General features: G+C 36.6%; 1 protein-coding gene across 1 annotated transcript in view; it reads left to right on the forward strand.

Moving 5' to 3' along the window:
- Polr3A (RNA polymerase III subunit A) overlaps positions 1–12,071 on the forward strand; it is a 28,702-nt gene that overhangs the window by 14,575 nt on the left and 2,056 nt on the right. Inside the window, exons 19-23 of the mRNA XM_089706790.1 lie at positions 7,404–7,576; positions 8,635–8,739; positions 8,976–9,384; positions 9,932–10,050; positions 11,528–11,740. Coding sequence (XP_089562916.1) covers positions 7,404–7,576; positions 8,635–8,739; positions 8,976–9,384; positions 9,932–10,050; positions 11,528–11,740 — 1,019 coding nt within the window. The remainder of the gene's footprint in view (positions 1–7,403; positions 7,577–8,634; positions 8,740–8,975; positions 9,385–9,931; positions 10,051–11,527; positions 11,741–12,071) is intronic.

The following is a 12,071-nucleotide window of genomic DNA, read 5'->3' on the forward strand; positions in this document are numbered from 1 at the left end:
CATGTTGTTTGGCAACTCGAAGCGTGGTCGTCCGTCGTAGGTACTTTTGTTCGGCGTCGCGTCGTCGTCCGCGTCGGCTTGATATAAAACATTCTTGATTTCATTGACACGCGCTATGATTTGCGCGCGGAATTTCTTGTGTTGTGAATTTATTTTTGTATGCTATGCATTTTAATTGAATCAAATTGCAATATTTCTCTAGTATGCATTTGAGACTATATTGTAATAATTGATCGTGGGTAGGTATAGTAATTAATTATTCTAATAACGCAATTATATTTTCGGTGGGATTCAAAACAAAAAATTGGCCCGTGATTTTTATGAAATTTCACCACATTGCAAATTATATATTATACAATTACAATTACAATTATTATAAATCGGTAAACTATCAAAGTAATTACAAACTTGCAAAATATGCTTTTCCGAATTTTCAGACAGACACACAATTTTATTAGTTTGTTTTAGCAAAGTAGGTACCTATACCTATACGCTTACGTCGCGCGTCGCGTCGTCGAAAACGGTGCGCCCAGAAACAAACATTTCAATTCAATTTTTCAATTCAATTTCAATTCAGTTACAATCATGTTACAATCCTTTTTTTGTTCCGTAATTTATTGTATTTATTCTAATACGATTTTTTTTATTCGTCGGCCAGTTCTACTAGGTATAAAAAGATAAAATTGAAATATAATTATTGTAGCGACAGCCATATTATGTTACTATGTTTTCGTAAATATGTTTTTCACCTTCCTGGTTATTTTCACATAATCTTATCTTATACATATATAAAAATGAATCGCAAAATGTGTTGGTAAGCGCATAACTCGAGAACGGCTGAACCGATTTCGATCATTCTTTTTTTATTTTATTCCTTGAAGTACGAGGATGGTTTTTATGTAGAGAAAACGTAAATATTATGTACCACGGGCGAAGCCGGGGTGGACCGCTAGTATATATATATATAAATGAATCGCAAAATGTGTTGGTAAGCGCATAACTCGAGAACGGCTGAACCGATTTCGATAATTCTTTTTTTATTATATTCCTTGAAGTACGAGGATGGTTCTTATGTAGAGAAAACGTAAACATGTACCACGGGCGAAGCCGGGGCGGACCGCTAGTCTTATATATAAAAATGAATCGCAAAATGTGTTGGTAAGCGCATAACTCGAGAACGGCTGAACCGATTTCGATAATTCTTTTTTTATTATATCCCTTGAAGTACGAGGATGGTTCTTATAGCTAGAGAGCTAGTTAGTTTAGTTTTAGTGCAGTGGCAGTGTAAATGTTGTTGTTGAGGTTATGTAAATTTAACACTTTAGTTAACTACCAAGATATAAAGAAATGAGGATAGGACACAATAACTATTGGTTGAGGTATTTATAAACTCATAATATACTTTTAAGAAAATCACGTTTTAATAAATTTCTAGAATTAAATTAGAACAGCTGATTCAAAATAGCCTAAAAAATCTTAATAATAATAATTACGCTTCACAGCAAGAAGAAATGTACCATATGTACCCGCACAAAGTCGATATTGTGTTGCCTACCGTTCGACTCAATGGCTAGGGTTGTAACTACCTTTAATAATTATTACCAAACTAATAAACCGAGTGATGCGAAATAACCATAATTCTTTTAGAGTTTGATAAAATGATCAGGCAGGTATTTTCTTTAATCCTCTGAATTCTCGGTTACTAAATTGTATCGTTGAAATTATTCTTAATCGCGTAAATTTAATAAATAATCATATGGAAAACACTTTTCATTTGTTTTTTTACTTTCACGCCCAACTACTATACAATAATTACGTTGTTTCGGTATTTTGACGAGAAAACGCAGGAAACATCCGTTGTATCATTTTAGATAGATTGTATATTTTGTATCTGTAGAATTGAAATCAAAGCTATGTATATGTTGTCTCCATTCTTTTCTTATCGGATTGTTGATCCCAATGCGAATGCGTCACTTAAATTTTATAAAAGACAATTAAGAACATCAAAAATAAAGTGATACGTAAATATTTCACAGTGCAATATATTATGTAATTAATAATAATTATATATTTATGAAAAAATAATTACATCAGATTTAATAATAGCAATTGTTTTGAATGTACATAATATGAATAAATGATTACATCATAATAGTAATAATCACAATTGTTTTATTTCCCATTTGTTGCAACCCTAGCATATTTTCATGTAGCAGCAGAAGTACCTACACTGGCGGCGCGGCGGCATCGTGCGACATCAAAGGCATTGCCTTACTAGGTAAGTTTATAATGACTCATTTCTTTTATTATATAATTTACGTTTTACTTTTACAGAATCCGATTCAATGGATTATGAAGACGAGTCACACAACGCCATACGATAGTGATGATGAATGAACATTTCAATAAATGCATGCGTGTTTTTTTTATGTTGTTTTGTAATTGTTAATTGTTTCTTAAATAAAGAAATAAACTAAATATTTAAATGATGATTTGTTATTTGCAACACAACTTTATATTTGAGATTCTTTACAAATGTATATTTAGTTTTGTATCATCAAATTTATAAATTTTATTCCATAGTTTTCAAAATTAAATGTAAATGACCATAAAAACATTAATAAAGTAAATCATTGATGTAAGGTCAGGGAACGTAATACATATATACATCTGACCATGTAGAAGCTAAGTCTTGTTGACTGCTGAAGTCTGTAAAGTTTTGTTGTCTGCTGAAGTCTGTACGCAATGAAAATGTCTGCCGTTTCGAAAATAAGTTTTTAAGACCCTAATAAATAAAATATATGAATGGCAGATCTGGTCAAATACTTTCAAAATTGTATTTTTTTCAGCACTTTCATAAGTGTCTGCCAGAATGTTATCCGCGTGATAATGGTCTGCCATTGTTATTTTCCGATAGTAATAATAATCTATTTTCAAATATCAAAATGGCAGACGTGGTCAAATGGTTTCAAAGTTCGCCAAAAATTTCCACCTGTCTTACCTAAGCGCGCGCCCCGTCCACCACTCTGGGCTTAGTGACTCCTCATCTCATGTATAGTAGGTATAGGGGAATCAACACACAAAAATCCAGGTCTGGTCAAATACATACAGGTAGCTTTGCGCTAGCTCTCTAGCTTCTTATGGAGAGAAAACGTAAACATGTACCACGGGCGAAGCCGGGGCGGACCGCTAGTAAATAATAAAATAATAAATAGTGTATTAGATTTGTTATTGTATCTTGTATACCTACGAATAATTATTCTTACGTCTTGTTGGGAAATGTTCAAATACCTACCTATTGAAATAATTTACTGTTACAAATCATTAGTGTTATTAGTTTTGAGTGAATAGGCATGGATCAGAAATTCAGAATATAATATGCTACTAACTACTCAAATACATACATGTTTACACAACAAACACCACTGACCTCTATAACTATAAGTTATAGAGGTCAGTGACCGTCAGTGACAAACACTATGGATACCTACGCTCGCGAATGCAAATTCGGTGATTTACTAATTATTGATACCTAGTCATTGAATTCGTTTTGAAATAGCCTGTACTTTGTAATTTTTAGTGTTATAGACATTTATAAAATGTGGTGCTCATTTTTTTGTAATAAATCATCCCGAACGCTATTGTATTTTCGTTGTTTTATTTCAAGTGAACACCTATACAATTTTGTCACGAGCCGCCTCTGGCCTCTGGGTGAAATAAACAAGTCAAATGATTTTTGTTCTAATTGTATTTTGGTAGTAGTTTGTTTAGAATTTACATTACCATTGTTTAATTTTTATTTTGTATTTGCAGTAAAATAAAAAGATGAAAAACTTCATTAGGTATATTGTACGACACCTCACTCTGAATCGCGCTAGCGAAATTTTTTCGTTACAGAGCACATATACAACTTTCGGACAATCTTCATTGAGGCCGGCCGGCAAATCGAGTATGTCGAGAAACTTCACTTATTCGATGGAGGTATTCTACCTTCCTTCCTCCACAGTTGTGGGACCCCGACGTGCATTGAACACGCAGCTTTCTGATACTAGTAGCTAAAATCAAAACCACAGATATGTCTGTGATCAAAACCATAATAATATTTTTACCTATTATTTTACTAAAAGTCGAGTGCATCGAAATCGTAAATATGTTTTTCACCTTCCTGGTTTTTTTTCCATAGTAAATAGTGTTTTTGATTTGTTGTTGTATGAATAATTATTCTTACTTGTTGGTTATGAAATGTATTTTGAAATAATTTACTTTTACAAATCATTAGTGATATTAGTTTTGAGTGAAAATGCTTGGATCAGCATAATATCATATTTGCTACTTCAAATACATGTTTTGATAAAAAAAAAACAATAGTGTAATGTAGGTAATAAAATAAAACTGCGTTTTATTGTAGGTAATCAATTTTGACATTATTTATTTCCCAAAATTACAATAAAATAGTTTACGCCAACAAATATAACTTTTATTTTTATAACAATCCTACTTCCTACTAATGCGAAAGTTCATACATGTTTCAAAAGAAAAACTTTTACTTTTACTATTATTTCAATTTATCCGGTTTAATTAAGACTTAATATTGATACATATGATCATTATAAATACAAATAGGAATTAACAATATAACGAATACGTGGCACAACTAAAATTTTACCGATACCACCCGTGGTCATTCTCCTTTGTGGGTCATTTGTAACAGGATGGCGGTTCTACAGCGAAAAAAGAAAAATGATGGTCAGAACGCTGATACCGGATACCTTAAGATACTGTAATATAAAATATTACTAGATTAGATAAAATATTATAGGTAGTATCTTCACCGTGTGTGACGCGCTTTACATTCACGCCATCTAGAGTTAAATCTTTATCATTTTTGTATACGTCTGTGTGTGTAAACGACCCTGTATGCAATGACAGATGTTAAAACGCATAATTTTACCGAATTGGGTGGATTTTAAGGCAATGATATAACATATTTCAATAAAATATAATATTCAGTAACCGCCATGACTATTCCTAGGTTTGATGACTATTCCAATTACGCAAAAACTCAAATAAACTAGAAATGTAGAATTCAGCGCCATCTAGCGGGATATTGGCTGGGAACAGATCGTTGCAATCACCTTAACGCAATAAAGTGAAATGTTCTACGTAGTGAAATGCCTTAGAGAGGTCATAAAATATCCCCTAGGAACTGTTATGAGTTTTTCCATGCTTTATTTGATGCAAAGAAAGTGACTAAAGTCCGGTCGCGGAGCAGGAAGAATTTCGTACATTAACCTGTTATTAGCTGTCACTGTCACTCCCGCGTAAAAATAATGTGTCTTGCTCGCACATGTGCAATGACCGCCGTCCTTAGGGATTGTAAACCTTTAACCTGAGAGCGTAAGGTTTGTGTTTGCTTGATTGGTGTCAGGTGTTCAATTATGATTTTGTGAATTCAAAATTTATAAGAATAAACCTCAAACTCTCTATGTCCAATAAAAATCCGCCTATATCGAAATCGCGCGTTAGACTAACGTATTTCTGTAATATTGTATATAGTAAATTATTTTTTGAAAAATAAGGTCATAAAGAAGTTTCACTTCTTATGTGTGAACACGCACACTTTTTTTTATATAATATATCGTGGTTATTGAAAAAGTTAAAATGTAACTAACTAATAAGTATTGTAAATGAATAAAGGACATTTATTTAATCGAAGTGTCTAGTCGTCCGCTAAACGGACGAATAAAATAAATTAGTCGTCCGATTACCGGACGAATAAAATAATTTAATCGTCCGATTACCGGATGAATAAAATAATTTAATCGTCCGATTATTCGGATTAATAGATAACCTTTTAACACTAAAGCTAGTTGGGTTGGACTAAAGCAAAGGGGGCGCAGGACTTCGAAAATTTTTGATGGAGTTGGTGTCATTATAACACCTATTTATTATTATTTTATCGTAAAGATTACGCTAATATAAGCATGTTTTATAGGAACAACTTTTCTCTAAAATCAAAAATGGCCGAGATATTCGCCCTTAATTCGTTAGGTTAGGTTTAGGTTAGGTTAGCCTTTAGGTTAGGTTAGGTTAGGTTTCTTAAAAAAAAACTACACAGAAATAGGAGCCCCGCGAAGCGGGGCTCCGTCGACGCGCAAAAAAAAATCAAGTTTAGGTTAGGTTAGGTTAGGTTTCTTAAAAAAAAAACTACACAGAAATAGGAGACCCGCGAAGCGGGGCTCCGTCGACGCGCAAATAATAATCAAGTTTAGGTTAGGTTAGCCGTTAGGTTAGGTTAGGTTTCTTAAAAAAAAAACTAAACAGAAATAGGAGCCCCGCGAAGCGGGGCTCCGTCGACGCGCAAAAAAAAATCAAGTTTAGGTTAGGTTAGGTTTCTTAAAAAAAAACTACACAGAAATAGGAGCCCCGCGAAGCGGGGCTCCGTCGACGCGCAAAAAAAAATCAAGTTTAGGTTAGGTTAGGTTTCTTAAAAAAAAACTACACAGAAATAGGAGCCCCGCGAAGCGGGGCTCCGTCGACGCGCAAAAAAAAATCAAGTTTAGGTTAGGTTAGCCGTTAGGTTAGGTTAGGTTAGGTTTCTTAAAAAAAAAACTACACAGAAATAGGAGCCCCGCGAAGCGGGGCTCCGTCGACGCGCAAAAAAAAAATCAAATACCAACGTGTGCCCTCCTCCCCCCTCCTCCCCCCACAAAAAACCTATAATACGTGCGGCAGTTCTCTAAAGAAACCCTGATAACCTAACTATATAGATAAATAGATGTTATCGGACGATTAAATTATTTTATTCATCCGGTAATCGGACGACTAATTTATTTTATTCATCCGTTTAGCGGACGACTAGCTTTGTCCTTATTTAATAAGTTAGTAAAAAACATTTTCTCCTCCAAATATTTCATGTAAACTGCACTTCATTCAAAAATGTTTGTGACCACTGTCAGTAGGTAAAGAGGTCATTGTACGAAATTCTTTCTGCTCCGCGACCGGACTTTAGTCACTCAAATAAACACAACCAATTTTTTCTAACGTTCTGTAGGGAGTTTCGTCACTATTACTGTGGTAATATGATGTTTTTCGTCTCGTCTCTTATAGTAGTGAGTTTTTCATAACTACGACAAATAGTTCAGTCCAGTCCGGGTAGTTCTGTTATGCATTTTTCTTAGGGAGGTTATAAAATGGCTGAAGATATGATATTCGATTGTCAGTTGATAGAAAACTTAGCTGCTACGACATAATTTACCTTGCCTATGTTCGTGATAGTCGCTGGAGGACCTAGTGCTGCACTACGACATAATTTATATAGACTATCATGTCCGTGACAATCGCTCGAGTACCTTTTGCTGTCATTACGACATAATTTATCTTGCCTATCATGTTCCTGCCAGTCCCTCGAGGACCTAGTGCTGCACTACGACATGACGGTACGCAACGCGACGGGCGAGGTGGTGCAGTTCCAGTACGGCAGCGACGGGCTCGACCCCAGCTGCATGGAGGGCCGCGACCGGCCCGTCGACCTGCCGCGCGTGCTCGCACACGTGCGCGCGTTGTGCCCCGCCAGGTAACTACGACATGACAGTACGCAACGCGACGGGCGAGGTGGTGCAGTTCCAGTACGGCAGCGACGGGCTCGACCCCAGCTGCATGGAGGGCCGCGACCGGCCCGTCGACCTGCCGCGCGTGCTCGCACACGTGCGCGCGTTGTGCCCCGCCAGGTAACTACGACATGACAGTACGCAACGCGACGGGCGAGGTGGTGCAGTTCCAGTACGGCAGCGACGGGCTCGACCCCAGCTGCATGGAGGGCCGCGACCGGCCCGTCGACCTGCCGCGCGTGCTCGCACACGTGCGCGCGTTGTGCCCCGCCAGGTAACTACGACATGACAGTACGCAACGCGACGGGCGAGGTGGTGCAGTTCCAGTACGGCAGCGACGGGCTCGACCCCAGCTGCATGGAGGGCCGCGACCGGCCCGTCGACCTGCCGCGCGTGCTCGCACACGTGCGCGCGCTCTGCCCCGCCAGGTAACACGTAACAACGGGAAGACGGGTCATATACACTACACAGAACACACACACAAATAAAGAAAAATTAAGTCTAGTCAAGATACTAACATAATGCTAGAAAACGCGAACACTACAATTTTAATGAAAACGTTAGCAAACACACATATAAACTAAAAAATCAAATAAAAGAGATTACATGATAGCAAACATTCACATAACATAGAAAGAAAGAAACGATATTACATAAATACGATAGTAAACACACCCACGAACTATTCCCCTGTCCCAATATTAGTTACCTTACTCCTCCAAAACGGCTGGGTTGATTCTCATGAAAATTTGTGTGCATATCGAGTAGGTCTGAGAATCGGCTGACATCTATTTTTCATACCCCTAAATGATGAAGAGTAAGGCAGAACAACGTTTGCCGGGACAGTTAGTAAAAGATAAAAATGATTTTACATGAATACGACAGCAAATACACACACGAACAGAAGAAAAACTAATTCTATTTTCATTTAAAAATTGTTAGATCTAATTTACCGATTATTAAATAACCACAGATAGCAATATAGATTTTCTCGATAAATGAGCAAAATCATTATTTTTTATAGAGAGGAAGAACCTCTGGATGCAGACAGGATACTGGAGGCGGCTGAAGAAACCCTTGCTTTGGATGACTTCAAGACGTGTACCCAGGAGTTCAAAACTGAGCTATTGTAAGTTTATAGTATTTAATGTAGTGTTACCGCTTATCGTTTCTCTTACGATACCACATCGACTTCTGTTTCCACTTGTCATGTCTCAAATAGCATAAATTTACTTATGTTTGCACCACTACTATTTCTACACTATTATTTCTCAAACGATACCACATTCACTTCTATTACCACGGATTATTAATCAAAACGATACAAACTTGTCTTCTACACCTAAAAAAAAATCATCCCCACAGAACATTCCTCAAAACGATATCAGCGAAGGTGCGCAACTTACGCGCGCGCTACGCCTCATGCGGAGCCCTAGCGCTCCAACTGGAACGGCTCACACTGCCCCAGCTCGTGCTGTTCCTACGCGTGTGCCACGACAAGTACCAGAGGAGCGTCATAGAACCGGGCACTGCGGTGGGCGCGCTAGCCGCGCAGAGCATAGGCGAACCGGGTACCCAAATGACCCTCAAAACTTTTCACTTCGCGGGCGTAGCCTCCATGAACATTACCCAAGGTGTGCCCCGGGTGAAGGAGATCATAAACGCTAGCAAGAATATATCGACGCCGATCATCACGGCAGAACTGGTGCAGCCTCATGATCAGGAGTTCGCGAGACGGGTCAAGGGCAGGGTTGAGAAGACGACACTGGGAGAGGTAGGTGATCTAGCTTGATGTAATTTGTAGGATTTTTTTTTTATTTTTTTTTATTGTAAACTAGGGGAGCGCTTGGCCACAATCTCGCCTGATGGTAAGCTGAGATGTGGCCTAAGATAGAGCGCGCTTCCCTAGAATGTACCTGTTCACTTGAAGACCTCCAAATTGTACTCATCGGGGAACACAGATTCAGGAAGCATGTTCCAGTCCCTCGCGGCTCGAATAAAGGATGGAGTTAGATTCATGTTTTCAGTTGTATTTATTTATGTAGCCTGTTAAACTGCGTGAGAATGATCTTTATGGCTATACTAGCTTTCTTTTGTGAGATTTCCGGGATAAAGCCTATTCAAATAAATGCCAAATTAAAAAGGCGGGTATAAAATGCAAAATTTCATGAAAATCGGTTCAGCAGTTTTTGTATGAAGGAGTAACAATCAAACAATTCATCATCATTTTTCTGGATATATTTTTGAATTTATTTATTTTTGAAAAATTTTGATTGGTCCTCCATGTCTCCAATATGTCAGTTTTCCATAATTTTGTTTAGATAACTACATACATCGAAGAGGTCTACTTGCCCACAAGTTGCTTCCTCCTAATAAGGCTGGATGCAGAACGAATCAGATTACTTTGCTTGGAAGTTAACGTGCACTCTATTATATATTCGTAAGTACTCTTTTTAAATATTTCGTTGTTAATCTATATCTATGGTTTTTTTTCAATTGAGTAATAGTATAATAAAAAGTAGTAGCAAAACCAATCCATACTAATATTATAAATGCGAAAGTAACTCTGTCTGTCTGTCTGTGTAAAAAGGGAAATTTCTATAAGCCAGGAAAATGTTTATAAGTCCGGAAAATTTCTATAAGACTATAAAATTTCTATACGTGAGGAAAATTTGTATACGCCAGGAAAAATCCATAAGTCGGGAAAATTTTTATAAGCTGGAAAATTTCTATAAGAAAGGAAAATTTCTATAAACAAGGAAAATTTCTATAAGCCAGGAAAATTTGTAGAAGTCAGGAAAATGTTTATACGTCAGGAAAATTTCTATACGTCAGGGAAATTTCTATACGACAGGAAATATCCATAAGTCGGGAAAATTACGATAAGTTAGGAAAAATTTCTATAAGTCAGGAAAATTTTCATACGTCGGGAAAATTTCTATAAGCTGGAAAATTTCTATAAGTCAGGAAAATTTTCATACGTCGGGAAAATTTCTATAAGCTGGAAAATTTCTATAAGAAAGGAAAATTTCTATAAACAAGGAAAATTTATTTACGCCAGGAAAAATAATAATAAGCCAGGAAAATTTCTATACGTGAGGAAAATTTCTCTTTGCCGCAAAAATTTCTATAAGTCAGTAAAAATCCATAAGTTCCGTACACTTTAATTTGTTGTGTAGTTGCAAATTTAATACATAATATGTTTAAATATTAATTACATATTAATTTTTCCACAAAAAAAAATAATAATTTAATTGCAATTTTAACATTGTTCCGGACTGCGGACAAGGTTGCAAAATGAGATTTATTGTCGGTCCAATGTACCATTCACTTGACCTTAATTTGAAAACTTTTTGAATTATTGTGAATTGATTGTCTTGACTGACTGGAGTAATTGGTCTAAACCGTTGTTAGGCGATTGTGAAGATAATATTATTATTTATTTAATTAAGTATTTAATTTGATAGATCAAATTAAAAAAAATAATCAGAGAGATAATGTAAAAAGCAGTTTTAATCCTACTAATATTATAAATGTGAAAGTTTGTGAGGATGTGTGTGTCATGTGTGTGTGTGTTTGTTACTCTTTCACGCAATTACTACTGAACTGATTACATTGAAATTTAGCACACATATAGAAGGTAACTTGGATTAACACATAGGGTAGGTTTTATCCCGGAAATCCCACGGGAACGGGAACTATACGGGATTTCCTTTGAAAACGCGGCCGAAGCCGCGGGCGGAAATCTAGTTCTATATAAAACTCATGATAGAAACAACAGTAGAAAGGCTTTGAAATAAGATCTGCGGTGAGTTTGGTGGTACTTTAAGAAATTGACAATTCATAAATAGCTCTAAACATTTACATGAGAAAGTTTAAGTTATGATTTTGAGTATAATAAAACAAATTTTCTACAGGATATGCACATCAAAACTCAAGATTAAACCGAGCAACATAGAAGCAGTATCCGAATGGGCGATTAAGATCTATGCGGAGGGCAGCAAGCATGGCGGCTGGCTAAACGTAGCGCTACAGCAGTTGGCCAGACAGTTGCCAGCTGTGGCTGTCAAGGGACTGCCCAAAGTGTCCAGAGCGGTTATAGCGTGTGATGATACGGGTGGAAAGCCTAGGTAAGTATCACAAGGAAATAAAAGAAAGAGGGTATAGGTATTTATCGCCAAAACACTTAAAAGTTTGGTACATGTACATGGTGTACAGCAGCTCGCGAGTTTGTTACCAGGTATGCGAAGAAAATCTCATTTCAGGTGTCCAGTCGTTAATAAAAATAAGAAGCAAAATAGGTCCCAGTTGTGAACCTTGCGGAACACCCCAAGTGATACGATCCATAAAACTTATAACTATCGTTTTCAATGTTCCTCAACCTTAATAAGTTGCAGATTACAGCTATGCTGTACTATTTATAGCATTATTCAAACATTAAATTATTAATTTTAAGTAGTA

This window comes from Colias philodice, chromosome 18 (genome assembly GCF_061535455.1).
Source record: "Colias philodice isolate Cphi_HAF_F1 chromosome 18, ilColPhil1 Martin Lab GWU primary, whole genome shotgun sequence".
Lineage (NCBI taxonomy): Eukaryota > Metazoa > Arthropoda > Insecta > Lepidoptera > Pieridae > Colias > Colias philodice.